At 40.1% G+C, this 27,274-nt stretch overlaps 1 protein-coding gene across 2 annotated transcripts; it reads right to left on the bottom strand.

Annotated features, from left to right (window-relative positions):
- Positions 1-146: 146 nt before the first annotated feature.
- Positions 147-27,274, bottom strand: C1QTNF3 (C1q and TNF related 3). 2 transcript variants are annotated; one of them, XM_066360778.1, is made up of 6 exons: positions 26,902-27,274; positions 21,281-21,392; positions 18,025-18,179; positions 16,305-16,434; positions 5,325-5,424; positions 147-1,024 (listed from the first exon to the last, which is right to left on the bottom strand). In XM_066360778.1, exons 1-6 carry the CDS (start codon positions 27,199-27,201, stop codon positions 865-867), a joined length of 957 nt encoding a protein of 318 aa, XP_066216875.1. In that variant the 5' UTR covers positions 27,202-27,274; the 3' UTR covers positions 147-864. The 2 variants fall into 2 exon arrangements, with proteins under 2 accessions (XP_066216875.1, XP_066216876.1); XM_066360779.1 differs by having other exon boundaries at positions 27,121-27,274.

Raw genomic sequence — 27,274 nt, 5'->3', positions numbered from 1 at the left:
GAGAAGAGAAGGTGATTATATCCCTACAATGCTGACCTACTCTTACCTCAGCTGGTTCTGCAGGTCACTGTCAATAAAGATCTATTGTAATCCATGAAGCACAATGGAAAAGAGCCAATCTGACAAACCAGACCTGGTCAACCAAACTGTGCACCATCAGAAAATTTTATTTCGAAAAATAAAAACTATTAGAAGTTAGGATTTAATTACAGCAGTATCCTTATTTTATTTAAAAAAGAGGATAAATCAATTATTTGTGAGCATTGTGAATGATTTCGTTACCTAAAAGCTATCAGGAATTACTTTGAAAATCTATTCTTTATTCACAAATATTGACCCACTGGATCAAAGTGTTACTTCCCAGTCTAGGCTTTACCAATGTTTCTGGTACCTCAGTGCTGGCAAGTGCCCCTGTTCTTGCCTCAGCCCTATAATAACCATTGCATCCTCTTTGCTGAAAAGTTATAATGATGAACCCCAAGCCTTGGGGGTTTCTGAAAGCTGCTATTAAATTAAAAACAGAGCCACCAAAACTCTTTGCAAATGATTTCTCTGATGGTAACAATTATTTCCAACCTGTTTCAAGAGGAGAATTCTCTTTTAGATGCCTAGGGAAGAATGATAAAAGTAATAAGGATATTAGTCAAAGTCATCTGAGAAAACTGTTTTGTGTTTTATTCCTCTGAGCCCCTGAGTCATCCCACATTATTACTGTATCTGTAGCTTGATTAGCCATGTAACCAATTATTTCCTTTAAAAAAAAACAACAACATGTAGAACCCTCAACTCTACTGCACCTCAGATCATAACAATACCAGCTCAGCTATAAGTCTTTCCAAAAGTGGAGCTGGTCTATTCATATATTTACTTAGTTTCAAATAGCAGGAAGCCTGCAAAGGTAGAGAAACGTTGGTGGTCCCCATGAAGAGCGCCGTTGCCCATCCTCAGCCAAACCTCGTCCCCTTTGGCCAGCTTCAGCACAGCGTGGTTGCTTGATGTATCTGATTTGCCCTTGGTTTCATAGCTAGAAAGAAAACAAGGTACCAACTAGTTAGTCTTTGCAATGGGCAGCCTGCTCTTTACCACAATCTGTCCTTCCCTCTCTCTCAGCTTTCATGCATTTAGGTATAGTCTTATAATTAAGGAAATTCATTTGAATGACATGTGAACAGAAATGAAATGTGCCACTTATAGAATTGGCCAATGCAACTCTCACAAACACCCCTCCTTGATCCTTTCTCATTATGATTGTGTGGGATGCTAATGACAATGACCAGAATGACCCTGGAAGTTATATGTTGAACCCTCTGTTGTCTGCCACAACCTGGAGCACCCACTCTGGACTGTATCATGAGAACAAAAGGAATTTCCACTATGTTCAAACCCTTACATTGAGACAATGTTATAGCAGTTTAGTCTACCCAAACTAATTGAGAATTCAGTACTAAAGAGGGTGCTACTATAACCCAAACTAAAATACAGGTGCTCCTTGATTTACGCTGAGACTATGGCCAAATAAATCCATTGTAAATTGAAATATCAGAAGTCGAAAATGAGTTTAATATCCTAACTTATTGAACATCATACCTTAGCCTAGCCTACTGTATACATATTCAGAACACTTAATTAGCCTACAGTTGGGCAAGATCATCTGACACAATAAATACACTGTAGACTATCAGCTATTTACCCACATGACCATGTGACCGACTGGGAGCTGTGGTTCCTGCCGCTACCCAGAAGCATGAAACTGGAAGTATGGCTTATACTGAATGCATATTTCTTTCACCCATTTGTAAAGTAGAAAAACTGTAAGTCAAACCATTATAAGTTGGGGACTGCCTATATGCTGCATTGACTCATGGTCAGGCAGAGAGCAGTGAAAAAACGAATATTGTGGGCTTGAAACTGGAGACCCATGTTACTGCCAGAGGGCGTTTGAGAAAACATGTGATATCCTGGAAGGTAGATCTAATGCCCACCAAGCTTATCCACTAAAAAAGGAAGTAATCAAAAAAGCCAAAACACTCTTTGCTTCTTTTAGAAAGATGTTTCTAGAGCCCAGACAAGAACTGACAGGTTAGAAGCAGAAGCAGAGAAAGCCTAAAATGTTGAGGCCTAACAGGCTTGGAACAACCAAGTGCTTTTATCCCAGAAGGAAGAGATAAAGTTGATGTTGGCCTATTAAGACTTCTCATTGAGTGAAATAGACAGAATCAATGATACAATCTGGTCAATTAGCAATATTGCTTTTCTAGTTCAGTCTCTTTAATAAGCAGTGTTGGGAAAACTGGACAGCCAAATGCAAAAGAATGAAACCAGACCACTATTTTATATCCTACACAAAATTAAGTCAAAATAAAGTAAAGACTTGAATGTAAGAAATATAAAACCAGAAGAAAACATAGAGGGTAAGCTCCCTGTCAATTATTTCTTGGCAATAATTTTTGGAATTTGAAACCAACAGCAAAGGCAACAAAAGCAAAAATAAACAAATGAGACTATGTCAAACTATAAGATTTCTGCACAACAAAGGAAACTATCAACAGAATGAAAAGACATCCTACTGAATGGGAGAAAAGATTTGCAAATCATATATCTGATAAAGGGCTAACATTCAAAATATATTTTTAAAACTCATACAATTTAATAGCAAAATAAAAATCCCAAATAAGCTGATTAAAGATGGGAAGAGGATCTGAACAAACATTTTTCTAAAGAAATATACATATGGCCAACAGATGCATGAAAAGATGCTCAGCTTCACTAATTATCAGGTAAGCAAAAATCAAAACCACAATGAGATATCACCTCACACCTATTCAAATGGCTATTATCAAAAAGACAAGAAATAACAAGCATTGGCAAGATGGGGAGACAAGGGAACCCTTGTGTGTTGTTGGTAAGAATACAGATTGGTACAGCCAATATGGAAAACAATATGGAGGTTCCTCAGGAAATTAAAAATGGAGCTAACATCTTATCTACTTTTGGATAATCATCCAAAGAACATGAAACCACTAACCTGAAAACATTTATGCATCCCATGTTTATTGTAGCAGTACAAAATATGGAAACAACCTCAAAGTTCATCAATGTATGCATGAATAAAGATGTAGTATATGTATACAATGGAATATAATTCAGCTATATAAAATGAAATCTTGCCGTTTATGACAATATGGATTAAACTTGAGGGCACTACACTAAGTGAAAAAAGTCAGATAAAGAAAGACAAATACTGTACCAGCTCAATTACATGTGGAATGAAAAAGAAAAAAAAATCTTATAGATACAGAGAACAGACTGGTGGTGGCCAGAGGCAGGGGGTGGGCAAAATGGGTGCGAGGAGTCAAAAGGTACAAAGCTCCAGTCATAAAATAAATAAGTCATGAGGATGCAATGCATGGCCTGGAGACTCTCATTAATAATAGTGTATTGCATATTTGAAAGTTATGAAAAGAAAAAAATTCTGTAACTATGTATGGTGATGGATGTTAACTAAACTAGACTTAGTGTGGTGATCATTTTGTAATAGATACAAATAGCAAATCATTATATGGCACATCTGAAGTGAATACAATGTTGTATGTCAATTATACCTTTAAAACATGTTTTTTTTAAATTGTCATTCTACCTAAATCTATTGTTTTCAAGGTCTTCTGGTAGCCACCACTAAGTTGAGAGAGAGAGACATGAAGACAAGAAATATGTCATATACCCTGACATAGGCATATGTCAAGAAAATAACATCCAGTGTGGTTTACTAACACATATACCTAACTGGTAGCAAATAGATTTTAAAAACCCAAAAAACAAAAACACTGCTAAGTTTCTGAGAAAATGGTATTACCTCCCCTCTCTAAAAAACCCCCACAAAACCTGGCCTCAAAAGTGCTTGGATGTTCAACTAAATCCTCTTTGCCTTAAAATATGCACCTGCAGAAAGTAGGCTCTGAAAGATTCCAAGGAGAACCCACTCACCTTTTAAATGTGGCCACAGGGATGAACAAGCAAGGAGGACTCTCTCAGAGGACAAAATCAGGCACCAAAGAGGAAAGCAGCCCAGAAACCACCTTGAAGAAAAGGACTGCTCATCCTCTGAAATTCTGGGCTCTGAGCGGGATGCATTAACTGCAGTTTAGGGTACTTCCCATGGGGGCAGAGATGGGACACAGGGATTTTAAGTGTGGGAAGAAGGGTTCAACAGATTCTTGGTAGCCAGAGGGGCAGAGAAGGCTAGCTGTTCACCAGACTTCACACCCTCTCCTCCATAGGAGTTACTCTACACTTCTTTGCTGTCCTTGGTTGGGTGAAATCAGGTAAGGAACAATGTGGCAAAGTTCTCTGAATTGAATACTGGATGCATAAAAATTTCACAAGATTTTTGCTCATTCCTCCTTCTGACTGTGGCCAAGACAATGACCAGCGAGAATTTGGAAGTCAGTTTTATAGAAGGCTGAACCACTTTCAGCAGACTATGTTTTCAAAAACCGAGCAGAGCCCCACCACCACCACCAACCTACACACAATCCCTTCCTTCTCCCTCTCTGCCTTTTACCTTCCCCTACCTGGAACTGGTCAAGAAAAATAGAGCTTCGGGTTGTTCAAGCCACTGCACTCTGATCTCTCTGCAGCACAATTTCACATACCTGACTCATTCTTTACTTCCACGTGCTCCCCTGGGGGCCAAGCTCCAGAAAAAAATATGGTAGTCCTTACAAGTCACAGGAATAACAGGGAAATGAGGACAGCCCCAAAGTTTTTCATTGCTAATTCACCACCAATTTAATTACAGGGAAGATGTTGGATCTCTGCCTCTCTCCCACATCCTAAGCTTACATCAGAGCAAGTTGAAATATTTTTTCCCCAAGGAACCCTAGTGCCAGGTTGCTAGGATAAATATCAGAGTAGTAGCACCACAAAAAGAGGAGAACTTACTGCCACTCTCAACCCACCAGCCCACAGGGATGGCAGACAAGGTCATTAACAGGGCTAAGCTCTAAGTGAAGGAGGTGGGAGAAAAAGATGAGAGGGAAGGAAAGAGGTGAGTTAACAAAAGAATACAAATTATTAGCAGTGGGGAGTGTTTATAGTAATTAGGTCAAGGCCTCTTAACCTGTTTATGCTCAAGTGCATCAGGTTTCTTTCTTCCCAATTAGTAATTATTATCTGGCCATATATTGGGCTGTGGGAGCTTTCAGCGATGACAGGGTCCATTCACATCAGGCTCTGTTGCTCCCTATGTGGTCCCCTGGCATTGTCCATTCACTGAGCAACTAGTGGTGGTGTGGATGTCCCCTATGATAGAGAAGAATACCCACCTGTACATGCTGAAGACTGTATTCCCGTTGTGCATGAGGTAGACATACACCTCCTCAACATCCTCGTGCTTCATCATGCTGAAGGTGAAGAAATACACACCTGAAAAAGGCAGGTACTCATTCACATTTATGCTAATATAAATGGAGGACCGTGAGACAGCGGGGAGCTGTCTTCCCACTTCTTTCATTAATATTCTTATTTGTATAGTGCCCCTGTATCAGCTCTCACCTTCAAACTGCTTTACATTTTGTTGAGACTTTTCACTGTGGACACTGTATGTCCCCAATAATATTACAAACTCGTTAAAGGGCAGAATCAACCTCATGTTGGCTGTATCTCACTGCCTCCTCCTGCCCTGGCCAGGGTGCTTAGGGTGAATAGATACTGTTCCAGGTCCAGATGAACTATCATCCACACCTGTGTCAGGGCTCATAGGGATGGGTCCAGAGCCTGCATGATAAACATGGCCCTCTGGGGGCCAAGAAAATAAATAAACCAAGTGTAACAAACAGTATGATGGCAACGAACGGTACAATTGTCACCCATCTTAGCCAAAGGCCAGAAAGCTCTGTAACGCAAATATGGGTTCATCAATTCTAAAGAAATAGTTCCAGTAATTTTTTATGTTACACATCGAAAGTAGGTAAAATTATGAAAAATAAACAGAAAGATGCAACTTTGACTCAGCATAACCTTGCCAACAAAAAAAAAAAAAAAGAAAGAAAGAAAGAAAAAGAAAAGAAAAGAAAAGAAAAGAAAAGAAAAGAAAAGGGAATCCTCCTACTCTGCTGGTGGGAATGCAGACTGGTGCAGCCACTGTGGAAAACAGTATGGAGACTCCTCAAAAATTAAAAATCAAACTGCCTTTTGACCAGCTATACCACTGTTAGGAATATACCCTAAGAACACCATAGAACTGTTCCAAAAGGAGAAATGCACCCCCATGTTTATGGCAGCATTGTTCACAATAGCGAAGATCTGGAAACAGCCCAAGTGTCCATCAGTGGATGAGTGGATTAAAAAGCTTTGGTACATATATACTATGGAATACTACTCAGCCATAAGAAATGATGACATCGGATCATTTACAACAACATGGATGGACCTTGATAACATTATACTGAATGAAATAAGTAAATCAGAAAAAACTAAGAACTATATGATTCCATACATAGGTGGGACATAAAAATGAGACTCAGAGACATGGACAAGGGTGTGATGCTTACGGGAGGGGGGGCGGAGGAGAGTGAGGAGGTGGAGGAGGGGAGGGGCACAAAGAAAACCAGATAGAAGGTGACGGAGAACAATTTGACTTTGGGTGATTATGCAACATAATCAAATGTCAAAATAACCTGGAGATGTTTTCTCTGAATATATGTACTCTGATTTATCAATGTCACCCCATTAAAATTAATAAAAAATAAATAAATAAATGAAATAGAAAGAGAAAAAGAACAAAAAAAAAACCCACACAACGGCAACCTACACTATACATTCTTCTCTCAACAATTGAGTTTCTATATCCCCAACTAAATTGCAAGTTATATATCTGATAATGGGTTAATAATCAAAACATATAAAGAACTTATACAGCTTAATAGCAAAAACATAGAAGCAAACAATGGGCAGAGTATCTGAGTAGAAATCTTTCCAAAGGAGACTTACTGATGGCCAATAGCATCAGAGGGATTCAGCCAGTTTGCACCAGTTCGGTAGAACCAATACCTAATTTTTTTGTTTAGTTCTGCAAACCGGTTGTTAAAATGGCACTTGTAATCAGGGTTCTCTCTAAGATGGGTGCCTGAGCAGCTGCTCAAGGTGGAAATCACAAATTTACATTCCTTTTTTTTTTTAATTTATTTTATTTTATTTTTTGTATTTTTCTGAAATGAGAAGCAGGAAGAAAAAAAAAAGAATCATTCTTATTTGAAAAGGGCCAACATATTTTAAAAGAAGAAAATTCCTTGTAAGATTTTAGGGCTCCTAACTAAAAGCAACTTAATATAAACTGATCCAATCGAAATGCCAGTGTAGACAGATAACACCTTCACTAAATGATTAATAAGAATCCAATAACAGGGAGATGAGAGAAGAGGAAATTCTTTTCAACTCCAAAGGATCTTGGATTTGAGAGTGCATTTTGGAAAGATGACTCAATATAAATCACCAAGCTCTTACTGATTTCCATGCTATATTTTTAAACTAATAGGATGGTCTCATCCTACTTTGTTCAAGCTTCTGGAATAAAACAGCACAAACTGAGTAGCTTATAAAAAACAGACATTTATTTCTCACAGTTCTAGAGGTCAGAAATCTGAAACCACAGTGCCGGCATAGTCAGATGAAAGCCCTCTTTCAAGTCACAGACTTCTGGTTGTATTCTTTTCTGGCAGAAGGGGCTTCGGAGTTCCGTGGGGCCTCTTTTTTAAAGACACTAATCCCATTCGTGAGAGTTTCACCTTCACAGTCTAATCACCCTGCAAAGGCCCTACCTCTAAATACCATCACTTTGGACATTAGATTTTCAATGTATGGATTTTGGAAGGACACAAATATTCAGACCATAATAGGCTCTATGAAAGGAAAAACATCTTCTAAAAAGTACTTCATAGTTTTACACTCTTTTCCAAAGGTGCAATCAAGTAAGATAGAAGCTGCAGGGGTACCTACCTTCTCTGAGTCAAGTTAAACCAAATGAAGAAGCATGACAATGCTTCATTAGTGCAAGGCTTGCATATTCAGCGTGCTGGAATAAAGGAAATAGTATAAAAACCAGCCAGGTCCATTCAACACCTCGATGGTCCACAAATGAAAAGTAAAGGCAGATAAAAACTAGAGGACTCAAAGAAAATAATATAAATGTGTTCAGTTTTTTATATTTTACAAAACTTATTACACCCACACATACACACACTAATTTTCAATGCCTCAAGAAGATAAACTGAAATCAAAGGTCAGGAAAAGACATGTGTTTTCATGAAAGAAAGAAAAAAGATGATGACTACTATAATAAACAGAGTGCAGAAGCATTTTAGAATGAGCAGACTAAGGAACCAGATGGTAAATAACAAAATCCTTAGACTTAAGAATACAAAAGTGAATATAAATTCACATAAAATCAGAATTATGTCCGGCCCAAAATAGTTCTAAAAGATTACTAAATCTGCAAGTTTCAATTATAAAGCCATTGAAAGCAAAAGAGCAATTGATTGCACTCATCTAAGCATTTATATAAACTGTGGCATATGTAGTGCTTAATTAAATAGTTATAGGAAAATTATAACATAAATCTTTAGAGCAGAAAAGTCACAAAACAAAAATCATGAAAGAACTTTTAAAGCTAATTGAATTGTGATGAAAGATTGTTTCTGTCACTTCAGATGTCAGTTCATTTCTGACTTCAGCGGGGTAGAAAAATAAATTGAGGCACACATTAAAATCATTGGGACAAATCTAACATGGTCACTGCATCCATCAGAATTTTGTTCTTTTTCTTCTGGATACCATTGGAGAAACAAGAAGAACTGAAAAGAAACATCAAAAAGTGTCCATTTACTAGAAAATCAAGAGACTAAAAAAAAAAACCCTTAAAATACTTGTAAACGCTGTCAAATGTCACAGACAGCAGGCAAAGTCCCATGGAGGCAACGTGAGGGAGGGGCAGGGCGTTCTGAAGAGGTCATCTGGCAACGGACCTCAAACGGTGCGGACAGTGCACTCCCTGACCGGGAAGGGCCCTGCCCCTCTGAAGGACAGGAGCTGAACAGAACTCCTCTGAGCAGGGCTGACATGAAGCAAAACTGATGTTTTGGAATAAGGTTGCTAAATAAAGAACAGAAAGTGTGGAAAGCCATCCTGCCAGCAAAAATTAGGAATCTAAACACAAGAGCAGTGGCAAGTGCAAAGCTGGTGTCAGGAGCCTTCCTGGACCCGCGCAGCCTGGGGAGGAGGAGGAAGTGTGAGCACGCGGGGACACACACAGAGGAGCACACCTAAGAAAACAAAACAAGACAAACACCCGGTGGGTCCCCTGAGAGCAGGGCACGGTGCCATTGAGTTAGCAAGGCTGGGTTGCTATATGATTGCATATAGATGGGTCTAGGAAAACCCAACTCAATTAACTATCAGTCAATTTTAAAAACTGGAAAAGAACAACAAAAATTACCATTCGGTGAAGAAAGTGCACCAAGAGGAAATGTTGTTATGCAGTAGATGAAAAATGTAAGCAAATATTCCATTATAAGTTTAAAATATATTAATGAAGCAAATATCTCTATGAAAGGACATTATGAAACAGAATGTGATAACGCCTTTATTATATTTGCCAGTTTATTATAAAGGATATAATAAAGGTTCTGAACAAAGAGACAAATGAAGAGATATATAAGGTTCCAAACACAAGAACTTGTGTCCCCTTGGGGTTTAAAGTCTGCCACCCTCTGGATATGTGGATGTTCACCAATGCAGAACCTCTCCAAACCCTGTATTTTGGGAAATTTTTGTAGAGGCTTCATCTCAAAGGAATAATCCTCCTTCTGGGAGGATGGGGGGTTGGAGGGGGGCTGAAAGCTCTGAACCTCTGCTCCTGTCTTGATCTTTCTGATGACCAGTTCCCATCCAGAGCTATCCAGAAGCCCACCAAGAGTCACCTCAAAGACACTCTTACCACCTAGGAATCCAAGCTATTAAGGAGCTCTGTGTCAGGAACCAAGGTGGGAGATGAGAACAAAGGATGCTCCCAGGGCTCACAGCATTTAGGCAATCACCAGGAGCCAGAGGAGAGAAGCAATATAAATATTTTCTATGGTTTCACATTCTGACTGGTCACTCTTAATGTCACTGATCTCTTTAGCCAGATCAGTACAGCAGAGAAATGAGCATAAGCATTTCTTGGAAATAGGAGGTGAGATTATGAGATTACCACCTAGACATTTGGGTGGTCCTTCAATATGAGATTGGAGAAAGAAAATAGTGGCTGACATTTCTGAGTACTTTATCAGGTATAATTATTCTAAATTCTTTTTTTAATTGAATTTATTGGGATGACACTGGTTAACAAAATTATACATGGTTCAGGTGCCCAATTCTATAAAGCATCTCAGTAATACTGTATTGTGTGTTTACCTCTCCAAGTCAAGTCTTCGTCCATCACCATTTATTCCCCCATACCTTCCTTCCTCATGGTACAAATGGCCAGACAAAAAGAGAAATTAAAAACTGTGACATCACAACTAATGTAAAACAGGAAAAAAAGTAAAAAAAAAAAATGCATCATTGGAACAAGACAGAAGTAACTGAAAGTAGCAAAAAGAATTAATCCTCAGAAGATACAATTAAGAACATGCAGGATAGAAATAGGAAAAGCAAACAACATGGAATGGAAATAAAGAGCACCGAAAGATTGCAGGAAAGATACAGAAGACAAAGAACAGTTAAAAACAAAGCAGCCTGACCAGGCAATGGCACAGTGGATAGAGCGTCGGACTGGGATGTGGAAGGACCCAGGTTCGAGACTCCAAGGTCGCCAGCTTGAGTGCGGGCTCATCTGGCTTGAGCAAAAAGCTCACCAGCTTGGACCCAAGGTTGCTGGCTTGAGCAAGGGGTTATTTCAAGGGGTTATTTGGTCTGCTGTAGCCCCACGGTCAAGGTACATATGAGAAAACAATCAATGAACAACTAAGGTGTTGCAACGAAAACTCATAATTGATGCTTCTCATCTCTCTCTGTTCCTGTCTGTCTGTCCCTATCTATCCCTCTCTCTGACTCTCTCTGTCTCTATAAATAAAATAAAAAAAAGCAAACAAGGCATAATTGGAACCCTTAAAGAAGTGAACCAGCAGGTGTGCTAAGGGACCCTGGGAAGAGTTTGGGGTTTGAGGGTTGTTTGTAAGTGGCCCACCCTACAGGGAAGTATTTTATCACTGACATTTTTTAGAATTGCTGGCCTGTGATAATAATAAAAGTCTGACTTTTAATTGGTTTCATTAGAGTCTTAAAATATTGTATATAGACAATGTACCCCTCATTGCCTGGCTTCTTAACACAAGTCAGACTGCTCCCGCTGCCACTCCACCGTAGTACAACAATGAGAAGAAAAACCAGAATTTATATTTACATTTGAAAATGCATCTCATAGAAACTTTCCTGGAAAAAAAAAAGGCTTATACACATATATTAATAGGACACACTGCATATCAGAAACAGTTAACCCAGGATGACCAGCACTTGTCCTAGAAAAATGATTGGAATTGAAGTTAAAGAAAAATTCTTTGAGAAGTCAAGCAAAATGATTAAGTTATTTAGCTAAGAAAAATTTCAGAGTTTTCCAGGCCAAATGCCAGAAGACAGGGAAGAAAGGGATATAAGTCAAGGTTTTCATACTCAGCTAAAGTTACCACAAAAAGTATGGAATGTGAAGTATCTGGGAATACCAATGTTGTAATTGTTAAGAAAATAGAGGTTAAAGTTTAGCTAATAAAAAGATGTCTGGGAAACTATGGTGAAATGACTAATGGTGAACATTGAATATGTTAAGTCTAAACCAATAACATCTGATTGAGAAGCACTATTCTAGCCTGACCTGTGGTGGCACAGTGGATAAAGTGTCAACCTGGAAATACTGAGGTCGCCAGTTCGAAACCTTGGGCTTGCCTGGTCAAGGCACATATGGGAGTTGATGCTTCCAGCTCCTCCCCCCTTCTCTCTCTCTGTCTCTCTCTGTCTCTCTCTCCTCTCTCTCCCTCTCTGTCTCTCTCTCCCTCTCTCTCTCCTCTCTAAAATAAATGAATAAAAAAAATGAAAAGCACTACTCTAAAACATACCTGTCTAAAGCAAAAATGTTAGTAATTTATTGTATGCTTAGAGCATGTAAATAAATTAAAAACAAAATAACAATAATGCAAAAGATGCGAGGGAAGAATTAGGAAGATACTGTTGCAAGATCATTATACTATGCATTAAGTAATCATATTATTTGAAAGTAGATTGTGATTAATTAGATATAATGTTGGAAATGCCACAACAACTAAAACAAAATTCTAAAAAGAGTTTTAAAAGCAAGTCAATAACACTAAGCTGGAATAAAAATGTGGCCAAGAGATGGGGGGAAAAGAGAAAATAGAAACAACAAGCAGGGAAAATAAGAAATTGCAAGAGGATAATTTTAATCCAAACATATCCAATAATCACATAAGTGTGAATGATCTAAACTCTCCAGTTAAATGACAGAGATTGTCAGATTATATTAAAAAAATTAAAACTATATGTTATCTACAAGACAACCACTTTAAATGTAAAGATATATGTTACTTCAAGTAGAAAGATGGAAAATATACCCCTGAAAACACTATAAAAAAAGTGAAATAGCTATAATATATTAAACAAAGCAGACCTCAGAAATATTTTCAAGGATAAAGAGAAAGTTTACATGATGATAAGGGGTCAATTAATCAACAATCTATGTTTCTTAAATCATGAATGAATAAACAAACTTTAATACATCTATTTAATGAATACTATATAGAAAAAAAGAAAGAAACAAGCTACTGATTCACGCATGGACATAGATGAATCTTAAACACATTGTGCTAAGTAAAAGAAGCTGGATCCAAAAGACCATGTATTAAATAATTCCATTTATATAATATTCCTGAACTATAGAAATGAAAAACAAATCAGTAGTGGTCAGGGTTCACAGCTGTTGACTACAAAGGACACAAGGGAGTCTCTGGGATGATGGAGTATCTGATATGGTGGTGGTAGAGACCCATGTCTATCCACTTCTCAAAACCAATATAAATGTACATCACAAAAAATCCATTTTTCTGTACACAGAATTTTTTTTTTAATTTTTCTGAAGTGAGAAGCAGGGAGGTAGAAAGAGAGACTCCTGCATGTGCCTGACCGGGATCCACCCGGCATGCCCACCAGGGGGCGATGCTCTGCCCATCCCAGGTGTTGCTCTGTTGCGGCAGGAGCCATTCTAGTACCTGAGGTGGAGGCCATGGAGCCATCCTCAGCTCCAAGGCCAACTTTGCTCCAATGGAGCCTTGGTTGTGGAAGGGGAAGAGAGAGATAGAGAGAAAGGAGAGGGGAAAGGGTGGAGAAGCAGATGGGCAATTCTCCTGTGTGTCTTGGCCAGGAATCAAACCTGGGACTTCCAACTGCCAGGCCAATGCGCTACCACTGAGCCAACCAACCAGGGTTTGTACACAGAATTTAACTCAATTCGAATGTAGGGAAACTCACTGTGAGACTCTGCCAAACAAATGTAGCTGTATTATAAATGAATAAAGTGATCGAAGTAAAGGGCATGGAGAAGAAAGGGTATGACAGTGTGGTGAACGAAGACTGGAAAGATAAAGAGAATTGTACATAAAACTTTATACTCTAGTTGGTAAATTTGTTTCTAATGGGAAGCAGGTTAGCAACTTTATACCTACTTAACAGTCATCTCTTGCCATGTCACAGTTCACTTTTACTGTCTCCCTGTATCACAGATTTTTAAATTGTATATATCTAATTTTGTATTACAGATTTTTCGCTATATCATGGGATTTTTGTGGCATATAGGTACTTTTATATATTTATTATTTTAATTATTTTTTGTGATAAAATAAGCAAAATAAGTGTGGGAAAGGTTAATAACAGTGTGGGAAAGGTTTATAAGAGTGTGGGGAGGGTTTATAAAGCCTTAAAATATACATAAATAATAAAATAAATATAAGGTCGCTACTTCACGGATTTTTGCCTATTGCGGGGGATTTTAGAACCCAATCCCCACGATGGACAAGGGACCACTGTATTTGAATATTAAGGCTCAAAAAATAATTAAATACACTATAGTTGACCAAAGCCAGGTTCCTCATTGTCAAAGAAAGGAGTTACTGCTAATTAAAGGGAATGCTAGAATGAACCCAGTGGTGCTAAATTTAAGTCAGATGAATCAGAATGAACTTGTTTGTTTGTTTTCTAATACACACTACTGATTTATAGAGAAGGAAATAAATATAGATACTGTGTATACATGGGTTAGTATACATATTTCTTAGTTCTGTCTATTGATAGGATCTAGAAGCAGTGACATCATGGTAGCAATGAGCACATCTCATACCCAGATCTTGGTTTCTAAATACTACTCTCCAATGAAAGGAAAAGGGCTCCATGGGAAAGTGGTATTTCCAAAGCTGGGATAGGGGACAATGCCAGTTGAGCCTGAAGCAGCTTATGGTGCTAGAAAGTATGAAAAATAGTAGGGGACTGATTAATGACCCCCAAATATGCCCATGTCCTAGAATCCTCAGCATCTGTGAATATTATTTTATGTGACAAAAGGAACGTTGCAGGTATTATTACTTCAGAATCTTGAGATGGGGAGATTATCTTAGATTATCCAGGTGCTTCCAAGGCAATCATGCTGTCCTTACAAGAGAGTCAAAAGGGTCAGAATCTGAGAGGAGAAGGTGATGGGACAATGGATATGGAGACTGAAATGATTTGGCCAAGAGACAGGGAATGTTGGCAGCCTCTACAAAGTGGAATAAAGTCCCTGGAGCTTCCAGAAGAACCAGCACTGCCTCTACCTTGAGTTTAGCTCAGCTGAACTAATTTTGGACTTCTGACATCCAGCATTGTAAGAGAATAATTTTTGCCTGACCAGGCAGTGGCGCAGTGTATAGAGCATCAAACTGGGACGCGGAGGACCCAGGTTCAAGGCCCCAGGGTCGCCAACTTGAGCGCAGGATCATCTGGTTTGAGCAAGGTTCACCAGCTTGAGCCCAAAGTCGCTGGCTTACGCAAGGGGTCACACGCTCTGCTGTAGCCCCCTGGTCAAGGCACATATGAGAAAGCAATCAATGAACAACTAAGGTGCCGCAACGAAGAATTAATGCTTCTCATTTCTCTCCTTTCCTGTCTGTCTATTCCTATTTGTCCCTCTCTCTGTCTCTCTCTGTCCTTCACAAAAATAAAAAGAGAGTAATTTTGTGTTGTTTTAAGCTTCTTAAATTGTATTTGTTGAAGTAACAATGGAAAATGATACAGAAGTGCTTAAACTTTTTGAAATGTTTAAAATTTTTTCAAAGGATCAGACCTGCCTTGGGTGGCAGCCAGGAAAGAATAGTGTTCTGACACATTTAAACTGTGAGAATTATGATCTAAGGCAGAGGTCCCCAAACTTTTTACACAGGGGGCCAGTTCACTGTCCCTCAGACCATTGGAGGGCCAGACTATTAAAAAAACTATGAACAAATCCCTATGCACACTGCACATATCTTATTTTAAAGTAAAAAAACAAAACGGGAACAAATACAATATTTAAAATAAAGAACAAGTAAATTTAAATCAACAAACTGACCAATATTTCAATGGGAACTATGAACCTGCTTTTGGCTAATGAGATGGTCAATGTCCGGTTCCATATTTGTCACTGCTAGCCGTAACAAGTGATATGACGTGCTTCCGGAGCCATGACGCGTGCATCCCGTGTCACTGGAAGTAGTACTGTACGTGAGCGATGCTGCACTTTGCTTCCACCAATGAAAGAAGTGCCTCTTCCGGAAGTGCAGAGTGGGGGGGCAGATAAATGGCCTCAGGGGGCCGCAGTTTGGGGACCCCTGATCTAAGGACTTTAAAAGTCAGAGGTAACTATGCCCTCTTAGGGATTATTTGATTCAGTTCAAATGACAGGTAGTAATCTTAGTGACCATGGCCATCAATTTTTAAAGTGTTTTTGTCTTTGCAGATTCTAATTCACTTACTATACTTTGAAATTCAACAGAAATCTTTATATGAGCGGTTTGTTTTAAGCAGAATTAGAAACATTTTGCAAATTCCTTAATGTCTTCCTCTCTTTGTTCCCTCTCTCCCTCCCTCCCTTCCTCCCTGCCTCCTTCCCTTCCTCTCTACCTATCTCCCTTCCTGCCTTCCTTCTTGATTGCTAGATTGATTAGTTCAGTAATTCATTTATTTTTACATCTCACCTGATACTGGGGCCCCAAATCTACCAGTCATGACATCAAAGAAGTTTCCGATGTTGGTCTCCACACTGCTGAAGATGATCCCGCTGTTCTGATTGCTGAAGTGAGTGGCCAGAGAGGCCATGAATGCAATCTAAGGAAAGAGTTGGAGGTTAAATAATAGCTCATTTATTTTTAAAAAGTAAGGTTTTTATACAAGTAAGTTTATTTCAACATTATTTGTAACAGCAAGATGGGAAATCACTTACATAATCTATGGAGAATGAACTGAATAAATCATAGTTATTTCTAACATTTTCATGCTATGTAGCCGTTAAGCCGATCAGGTGTTTCAAGGAACGTTAGATTTTAAAATGCCTTTTGAAATATTAACATTCTGTTGTCAAATTATACTGGTGAAATCTTCTACTTATACCTATTAAATATACATCAGCATTTTAAAGATCTGAGAAGCCCTTAGCCAGGGTATATCCATTCACAAGTTTAGAGTTAAGAGATTCTACTTTGAGAACATTTAACATCCATCTTATCAGGTACCTCTAACCAGGGCCAAGTGGCATCTGTCTCCTTTTCTTTGTAAATTAATACTGGCACACGGCTGTCAGGTTGCTAAAATTATTAAGCAGCATTCATTAAAAAGTTACAAAACTGCAAAAGCAGTTAGAGTAACATACAGGACCTCTTAGTTTACAAGGTCCAGAGAAATGATGTAATTTATCCAGGGTCAAACAACTACTATCTATGTCCAAATAAAAGGTAAAGTTTTCCCTCTTTAGTCTTTCAGACAAGAGTTGCTTTATATTCTAATTCTTTTAAAATCTCTCATATGATAGTATGTTCCCTCAATTACTTTATTTAAGCAAAAGTTACTGTTTAAAAAAGACATACCAGGTCAATAATACATTTAATTAAAAAAAATGCTAACTTTCAATGTTCACAGGAATCCCTTGAAGAATCAAGTTAAAAAATATTAGCTAAAAAAAAAAAATCAACTCAGAGTTACTAATTTTCTTGGTAACCTAACTTCATATTTTCATGTTTTAAATGTTATTGGCAACAAAAGAATTTGAAGATCACTTAAAAGAGAAATAAAAAAATAGATAAATGGGCACTTGAACTTAGGACAAAATATCCAATTATAGCCTCATAAATGGATTTTAAAACTTTAATCTAAATAGACACAGTCTGATCTGGAAATCTGTACATCTGTAGTGATAAAGAAGATAATCCTGAGAAATGTTAAAGGAAAATTGTGTTATAAAATGTGAGTTGATAAAAAACACAATATTATACATCAATATGTGATTTAAATTTGTAAATGTAACAAAATTAATAAATAAATGGAATGGTCAAATGAGCACTTATAATATTTTATGTGTCCAGAAGTTTATATATTTGCATTGCCAAAAACATTTTTATGATATTTAGCATATCTTCAAATTTGGAAAACAGGAGATGAGCTGACAGTCAGGGTTGCCTTGTATTTGGTCTTCTGAGGGAGTTGAATTTCGCCCTTTAAACATTTCTCTTCTCCACATGAATGATTGCAAAACACACTGAGCAGGACCTTATGCCCACATCCTGGATCATTGATAAACACACTGGGACTCGGATTCATGCAATACCAGTGAGAGCCCGAGAGGCATTCGAGCCTTCTGATTCCTGGCCCCTGACGCTCAGGACAATTTAGAGGTCGCCTGGACCTGTGCCAATGGCGATTTACCTGCAGTTCTGGTGGAATCCCTGGGTAGCCCTTTTCTCCTTTGGGGCCATGCTGCCCCCGCTCTCCTCGTGGTCCCAGGTCACCTTTGTCTCCTTTCTCACCTTTGGCCCCTTCATGACCAGTAGCTCCATTATTGCCATTGTTTCCATGGTTTCCTAAAACAACCAGACAGCATCACGTGAGAAAACCTGTCACTCACACTCACCATCTAGCTTTATACAAATGTAGCCCCAAAATGTACAATCTCAATTGTAAAAGGGGACCGTTTGAAACAATCTCTAATACAGCCATCGAGACACCATCAAACGGGATCTCTTTTCAATGAGACACTGAAAACAGCCCTACATACTCTTAAGCAGGGGTCCCCAAACTTTTTACACAGGGGGCCAGTTCACTGTCCCTCAGACTGTTGGAGGGCCGTACTACAAAAAAAACTATGGCCTGACCAGTTGGTGGAGCAGTGGATAGAGCGTTGGACTGGGATGCGGAAGAACCCAGGTTCGAGACCCCGTGGTCACCAGCTTGAACGCGGGCTCATCTGGTTTGAGCAAAGCTCACCAGCTTGGACTCAAAGTCGCTGGCTCAAGCAAGGGGTTATTTGGTCTGCTGAAGGCCCGCGGTCAAGGCACATATGAGGAAGCAATCAATGAATAACTAAGGTGTCGCAACGAAAAACTGATGATTGATGCTTCTCATCTCTCTCCGTTCCTGTCTGCCTGTCCCTATCTATCCCTCTGTCTGACTCTCTCTCTGTCCCTGTAAAAAAAAAAAAAAAAAACTATGAACAAATCCCTATGCACACTGCACATATCTTATTTTAAAGTAAAAAAACAAAATGGGAACAAATACAATATTTAAAATAAAGAACAAGTAAATTTAAATCAACAAACTGACCAGTATTTCAATGGGAACTATGCTCCTCTCACTGACCACCAATGAAAGAGGTGCCCCTTCCAGAAGTGCAGCGGGGGCCGGATAAATGGCCTCAGGGGGCCACATGCAGCCCACGGGCTGTAGTTTGGGGACCCCTGCTCTTAAGGATCCAAAACCTGTTTTTCTTATAAAGCAAGACTTGGATGAAAAATTGTGTAGAAGACTGATTATCAAAGTATCATTTACAATAACAAAGATTAGAAACCACCTAAATGTCCACTAGTACTGGAAGGGCTAAATTTTTTAAAAAATGATACAATCAGGAAATGATGTTATAGAGTCACAAAAAAGAATATTGAACAAAAATTTTTAATTAACATTAATAATATTCATTATATTTTTAGATAAAAAGGTTATAAATCAATAGAGATAGCATGATGCTATGCTTGAAAACACACACACACAGTATGTGCACGAATCACATAAATATGTTTACAGTGATTTTTTTCTGAATGGATGGAACATGAATGATTTTTGTATCATTCAACATACTTTTATGTTTTTTGAAGTTGTCTACCAAGGACATGTTCCGCTTTTATAATGGGGGAAAAAGTAAAATCATGGATGAAAAAGAATAATTTTGAAAGCAAGATTTGGATAACAATTTCAACTCTTCACTTTATTTTGCCACTGAGACAATTTCTACACCTCTTTTCTATTTATATTTGTTGAATTTCAGGTTCTTTTCTTTTATTGTTTTTTTTTGGGGGGGTTGCCTGCTACCTTTGGCAGGGTGTCATATGAGGCTTGAAATCCTTCCAGGTGGATGAACTTTCACTGTGTTTAAAGGTTAATGAGCTAGTGACAAAACTGTTCCTGATGGCAAACATTTAGTCAAGGACAGCATGTCCATTAACTCAGAATAGTTTAGATCTGAGGTTGAGGTTTTAGAATAGTCTGAATATCTCTGACCTCTAACCACTGCACCTGTTGCCTGCTATCCTTGATGGCCAACAACATCAATTCTAAGCCAGTACTATAAAGGGGCATTTTCTCTCTCTTTTTTTTTCTGTATTTTTCTGAAGTGAGAAGCAGGAAGGCAGAGAGACAGACTTCCACATGTGCCCGATTGGGATCCACCCAGCAAGCCCACCAGGGGGCGATCCTCTGCCCATCTGGGGCGTTGCTCCTTTGCAACCAGAGCCATTCTAGCGCCTGAGGCAGAGGCCATGGAGCCATCCTCAGTGCCCAGGCCAACTTTGCTTCTATGGGTAGAGTCTTGGCTGCGAGAGAGGAAGAGAGAGATAGAGAGAAAGGAGGGGGGGTGGAGAAGCAGATGGGCGCTTCTCCTGTGTGCCTTGGCCAGGAGTCGAACCTGGGTCTTCTACACACCGGGCCGATGCTCTACCACTGAGCCAACCGGCTAGGGCCACATTCTCTCATTTTAAATTTGGTTATATTCGAGAAGCCACTCAAATGTATTTAGTTAATAAATTAAGTCTCATTTAATAAAGGTTAGCATCAATGGTGTAAATTAGGGAAGAACAAGAGGACTTTTGCCAAATGTTAAGAAAAGTTCCAACCAACCCGTAGGAATTGACATAGGGAGAAAGAAGACAATTAACCCCCACCCCCAAGGTAGATTTGAAAGTTCTAGGGTAGAAGTGACCTGGGTTACTCTGTCCTTGGCTGACCCAGGATACTAGCAAATTATCCAAAGCCCATATGCCCAGGACACCACTCAGTAGAGTGGGGATAGCTCCGTGGTGGGTCTAGAGGGGCACGGTGGAGCTCTACAGTATTCCCCATGCCACCTCATGGTGTGGGAGAGCAAAAATGTTCCCTTGAGCCTGAGAGAGGCATAAAAGACAACTGAGAGATAGCTGAACGAGAAAACCTTCCAGCCAGGGGAAGAGTAATTGAGCTGACCTGAGAATCTGACAGAAGGATGGTAGCTCAGTGAACACCCGGTGGGGACACCTATAACCCAGACCAGTAAAGTCTCCTCTCCTTCACATCCTCTTTTCATAAATTCCCTGAAAGTCAGATATGGTGTCTCACAGGGACCATGATGCGGCAGAAACACAAAAAAAGTATGACCCCCTTGCCGTCAGGGAGTTCCATCCTCCACGTAGCTGAAGACTCCAGCCTGGGAAGCTGGTGCCCCAGGGTGTCTCAGGCCTGTGGGATCCTTCGAGCGGAATAGATAGTTACTATTGTAGACAGTTCCACCTTTACTGTCTCTATAAACCCATCTACCCCCACTCTCTTTTGGCTTTTCCACGCACACACAAGCGATCTCAGATCATTTGCTTTCAGCCCTGCTTCTATTTTGGTACCGTCTGCTATTAGGCAAGTGACAGTGCATCTCTCCCATGCTTACCTGGAATGCCAGGGGGCCCCGGGGGTCCAGGTGGCCCTTGGTAGCCTCGGAAGCTGTAATCTCCATGGCAACACTTGCTGCAGTCTGGGGGTAGTCCTCCCGAAGGTGGAGACTTTAAAAAGATACAAAGAGAAGTTTCAGAGGAAGGTAATCAGAAAAACGGTGTGGGGTGGGGATGTCAATGGCAAAGGAGTCAGGGGTAGCTGAGGTGAACCAAAGATCAAAGGAAAAGGAAATAGGAGGGTCAACAGAAAAACATACTCTTAGGCAAGGCTATGAGGGGGGGCAGTATTTCTGTATTCCTAAGAAGTACTTTTATGTTGCTACTGATGAAGCAAAAGAGGAAAATGCAGGAACAGCCTCTTCTTTCCCAAATTCTAGAAGCCTCCATGTCACTAGATTGAATGGATGACACTCAAATAAGAATTATCAACTTCAAACATAGTTATTAAGATTGTGTTCATGATATTGGGTTAAGAGTTCTTAGAAGTTCTCAACTATAACTCTAGCTTTTCAAACAGCCACAAAGTACCTAATCGCCTTAGGTTTGAAATCAAGGAAATGATTTTTATACATTGTCTCATTTTAAGTTTGATTTTATTTGAGAGCCACTCAAAAGCATTTAAAAAATTAAACTTCATTTGATACATCAACAGCTGTAAATCAGAGAAGTTGTTCTGAAACAACTTTAACTTCCTCTTAATAAGTATTTAACATGACTCCACTTTGAAATTTAAAGTGATTATCACATTGATCAAAAAAATATTTAATGAATACTTAATGGACACTAAATGCATTCAAATAAACACTGAGTTAAACACTTACTTATTTGAAGATAAATTTCTAAAATTTGAGCTTTCACTTCAAGGAGCCAGAGATCTTGTGGAAGTTGATTCACAGAAGGGTTAGAGTTGCTTATAAAATTTGAAATCTCCTCTAAATTGGCAACTAGACTTTTAATTATACCATAAAAAATACTTCATATTTGTGGAAACTTTCCTAGACACCAACTATATAATTCAATGGTTTCTTGAAAACAGCATATTGTTGCTAAGCAATGGCTTAAAAAAGAGAGGGAATGAAGAAAGAAGAGATAGGGAGAAAAAGAGGGTAGGGAAGATAAAGAGGGAGAAAAGGAAGGAGGAAGAAACAAGGCAAAATTCACATTTTCTCTATCAATCAGAAATTCAAGCAGAAAATGGGTCAAGGTTCCACATTGTCATCCATTTAGGCTTCACTTTTTTATATCAAAAATGGGCTTGGACTTTCCCCTTACTCTCTCATTCATTTTCCCTAAAGGTTTCCACAAATCTATTCCCAGAAAAGGCCAAAGAGTGTCTGCTGCCTAGGCATTCCTTGGCCCCAGCTCAGAGCCCCAAGTCCTGACGGATCAGGGGCTCCCGTGTGGAGCTCATTTTTAGTCCAGTCCTCAGTCTGCCAGCCCCAACTATGCACGGGTAATAGAATCTATGAAAAGCTTTTGTAAAACGAGTGGAGGGAAAGAAAGTCAGCCAAAGGAATTGGTCTGAGGTGAGGGCTTTCAGACACTTGGAAAGTCAGACTCCACAGCACCGCCCCGCCTTCTCATCCAAAGATATAATATGAGAAGTAAGTATTCCATAGTTTCCTGGTATGGTCTCGCTGATGTGAAAATGCAGCCCTTTAAACTCCAGTAAATCCAGTGCCAATAATAGATTTTAGAGAAGAAGGGAGTGGAAGGAGGTATTATCCTGATGGGGGACCATTTGTTTAAGAATAGAACAGAAATACTGAGACGTTAAGAATGTCAGAAAGATGACTGGACTGGAAGATGAACTCCCATCTCAGTTCTGTGTGACCGAAGGGAAGTCATTTCCTCCCAGACATCATTTTTTTCTTGTCCACTAAATTAGAAGATTGTGTAAGATGGTCATGAATTTTTTTTTCCAGTTCTAAGATGCAAAAAAAGATTCTAAAGTCTTTTCCAAAGCCTTAAATAATGACTTAGGAAGGTTTTTTTGTTTTTTTTTTTTTTTGTCTTTTTTTGAGAGAGATAGAGAGGAAAAGGGAGAGGGACAGATAGGAACAGAAAGACAGGAAGGGAGAGATGAGAAGCATCAACTAACAGTTGTGGCACCTTAGTTGTTCATAGATTGCTTTCTCATATGTGCCTTGACCGAGGGTGAAGGGGGGCGCCTCCAGCTGAGCCAGTGACCCCTTGCTCAAGCCAGTGACCTTGGGCTTCAAGCCAGAGACCTTTGGGCTCAAACCAGTGACCATGAGGTCATGTCTATAATCCCACCCGTAAGCCAGTGACCCCGTGTTGAAGCTGGTGAGCCCACGTTCAAGCCTGATGAGCTTGTAATCAAACCAGCAACCTCAGGATTTTGAATATGGGTCCTCAGCATACCAGGCCAATGTTCTATCCACTGTGGAACCACCTGGTTAGGTAGGAAGATTTTGTTTTTAAAGTCTAGTATCTGAGCACAAGACATTAAGTCCAGGAGATGAGGTTGCTCAGTACCAGAGCTGACTAAGACTGGGTGCCTGCCCAAGCTACTTGGGGTACTCCAAGAGCCACTGAAACAGGGAGGGACTTATGCTTACTATGAGTTGGGTACCTCCTGAGAACCTTCCTGCAGCATTTCACATGGTCCTCCCTTTGGCCTAGTTTTCAAAGTTCAGTCAAATGGCACAAATGTTTGTGAGTCTTTTGATGGATTCTTAGAATAAGATGGACAGGATGTGTTAATTAAGACATTTTCTCCTAGGTAAGGGGGAATTAGGTAGCTACTGTATGTCACTTTCTTAAGTTTATCAACTCCTTTCCCAAAATTAAGTCAAATCTGAACACCAAGGACACGCATATAGGCAATATGGGAGGAGGAAGGTGTCTCTAAGATACGTCCTGTCCATTTTGTAGATGGATGCCTAGAAACAGCTACTCAGAATTCAACTCTGCCTTTAAGTAACTTCTAGGTAAGGCCGTTCATAGCTCCTTTTTTAACCTAAGTAAGAGGGAAGAGAAAGGAAGGAAGGGAAAGTAGGAAGAGAGAGAAACAAGTGTTCAGAATGAAAAGAGGACACTGACAAAGGGTCATGTCTATAATCCCACCCTTAAGCCAGTGACCCACGGTTCAAGCTGGTGAGCCCACGCTCAAGCCAGATGAGCCCGTGCTCAAACTGGTGACCTCAGGATTTTGAACCTGGGTCCTCAGCATACCAGGCAGGCCAGTGCTCTATCCACTGTGCTATCGAAGAGCTATAGAGAGGAAAACACCAGGAAAAGAGAATCTGGGTCTGCTCACCTACGATCTCTGCATACTTGAGTTCATCATGGACCCTATAGGCAGAGTCATCCTTCTAGAACACAAACCTGATCACCTCACTGCCCTGCTATGAACAAACAAAGAAACAAACAAGACTTACTGGCAAAGTAAGTTCTAAGCTCCTTAATGGGTCAAAAGCGTCCTCCAGCCTGGCCCTAAAATCCCATATCTTCCTCCCACAGACCAGGGGCTCCAGCCACACCTACTCCTCGTGAGCTCTCTCAGGCTGTTCACTGTAGCACACTTAAAAAAAATTTTTTTTCCTGGGGATAGCCACCACTCCAACACTTTTCCCCAACTGCCTTTTGTGCATTGACTTGGTCACATGGTAGTTCATTACCTGTTCATTTATCCTCGCTAGAATCTTCAGAGCTGACCAGACATAGGAGCTTGGGTAGATTTATGCCCACCCTAAAGCTTGGCACATAGTAGAAGCACAGGAAATAATTGGCGAGAGAATGAATGAGGAGAAAGGAAAATTAAAATAAGAGGTGTAGAGGAAGTGGGGAGAAGAAGAAGAACACAGTACAATCCTGAATCCATTGTGGATCTCCATATCCACAGGCAGAAGGGTTGTCTGGAAAATGTCTAGGATATCAATGACTGAATCTCCTCAGTATCCCCTGGTGGGGATTTGTTTGGAAATACTTTAGGAAACCAGGGGAATTTGGAAGCCTCCCTGACTTCAAAAACAGTCTTAAAGTGGTTTCTTCCCTGGCTCATCTGATTTCAGCATGCTAGACGCCTAGGGGGACTAGAAGGTGGGGCAGAGTGAAAATTAATGCGAATTTCAGTGCCTGCGGGATGTGGGTTGCCAAGAAATAATGACCGATGACAGTCTACATCTGCTTTCTGCGGCTTCTAGGGGCTCATTCTGCCACGGCCAGCAAAGATCCCGTTTACCGAAATAGAAAGTCCAGACCAAGGCTTGGACGAAAGTGAAATTATCTTCACCACTATGGAAAATACAACTTAGCATCATCCATCAATCCTCCTTTTAGCCAAAAGATTGTCAGGTGAAAGGACAATCTCTGAAAGTGGCTTTCGGAAAAGAGATTGCACTTAAAGGTTATCATCTCTTCTGCGGCTCCTTAAAGCAACCCTTTCCTTTCCTTGGCAGTGCCCACAGCCTTGTGCGGTCAGAAGTCCCGGGTTATTCCCACATATACAGGTGATTCTCTGTGTGATCTTGATCAGATAACCAGTCTCAACGCAAAAGTCTCTATCTGCGGTAGAAGGGTTTTCGATTTCAACTGGCATGTGCTTTTTCAGGGCGTATTTAAATGCATCAAAGCAGCGAATTCTTGTAGTAAAACCTATTTGTTCATAGATCATAAAATTCAAAGTAACTCCCCCTGCCCCATCATCTAACTTCAGCACGCTTGATATCTAACAGTTAAATCAAAATCTGTTTCTTCCTTATGTTGCTCACCTGAAGCCAATAAAATGTTACATGTCAATTATACTTCAATTTAAAAAAGTGGAAAATAATTTTTAAAAGACATTAAAAAGTTTCTTTCTGTTCTTAATGTTTAAAATAAATTGAGTTTTACCAATTTGCTATTCATCACACTGAAAATTTAACTCACTCCCATACGACCCTAAAAGAGTTAAAGATGCTTCCTTAATGCCGAGCTTATTCTCTTGAGAAATGAATCACACGCTCTGTGGCTATCAGGAATTAAATTACACAATAAGGTTTGTATGTTAAATCTACACAGTCTCTTTTTGTGGCTGTTATTTGTTTTAACTGTCTGGTCCTTTTTAAAACAGGCTCACCATAGCAACTTAGCCATCTAGAATGCTGTAAATCAGAGCGAGAGGTCTGGCACAGAAACATCACAGTAAACTCTCAAATCAAAGCGAAAAACTCAAAGAGCAGCATCTCCCGGCTGGGAAGGATTAAGAAAGGCTCGTTCCCTTATGATCTGCAAATGATCGCCTGATTACCGATCGCCCTCTGGCTCTCTGCACAGGTCAGCCGTGCTCCTTCCCACAGCGTGGAAGAAGGAAACCGAGTCACAGCACGGCAGGGAGCTGGCGGCCCCTCTGTCCTTTTTGCGGGGCGACACTGCAGCCTCTCTTGATCGCAGCACATCGGTGCTGGCTCTGCTGGTTTTCTAACGGAGACCCACCGTCCCTCCCGTGGCACAGAGCAACCCAGAAAGAGACCCACAAGCAGCTCAGCAAATGGCTCAAAAGCATTCATCTCAGAATCACAGCTGGAAAGAAAAAAAAGAAAAGAAAAAGGAGCAAGAACAGCAAAACTCATGCCGCATCCACAGTAAATCCTTAGAAGAGAATTCTGAGTACCTGGCCCCAGAATGGGGTGATCTGGGCTAGGTCATCTACCTCGGGGTGCGGTAGCTCATCTGGCCTCAGGGGGTTTAGGTCTGTAGAAGTGTTATTATCCACAGTCCCAGTTCTAGGGTGGCTCCGCTCTCTCACTTTCTCCCTCCGGGAGCCACTATGGCCGGTCTGCTGGTGGCTCTGCACTATTCTCGCCACCACTTTATTAGCTCTTCCGCTCACCTCCATGTATTCATCTTGACACAGGCAAAATGGGAGGAAAAGCAAAGCCAGCAGGTGCCAACAGATGAGCTGCCCCAACATGGTTCTCAACAGAGCCACGGAGCCTCCAGAGAAGACGGCCGGGGCTCCCGGCGCCGTGGTCTCCTCGGGCAGA

The sequence above is a fragment of the Saccopteryx leptura genome, chromosome 1 (assembly GCF_036850995.1).
Source record: "Saccopteryx leptura isolate mSacLep1 chromosome 1, mSacLep1_pri_phased_curated, whole genome shotgun sequence".
Taxonomy (NCBI): Eukaryota; Metazoa; Chordata; class Mammalia; order Chiroptera; family Emballonuridae; genus Saccopteryx; species Saccopteryx leptura.
This window is presented reverse-complemented; position numbering and strand designations above follow the sequence as displayed.

Excerpts from the sequence above, each read along its gene's own strand:
- C1QTNF3 (XM_066360778.1), bottom strand. The coding sequence starts at position 27,201 with ATGTTGGGGCAGCTCATCTGTTGGCACCTGCTGGCTTTGCTTTTCCTC. Across the intron at positions 21,393-26,901 it reads TCACCCCATTCTGGGGCCAG|TCTCCACCTTCGGGAGGACT; the intron begins GTACTCAGAATT and ends ATCTTTTTAAAG. Across the intron at positions 5,425-16,304 it reads ATTTGGGGCCCCAGTATCAG|GTGTGTATTTCTTCACCTTC; the intron begins GTGAGATGTAAA and ends TGCCTTTTTCAG.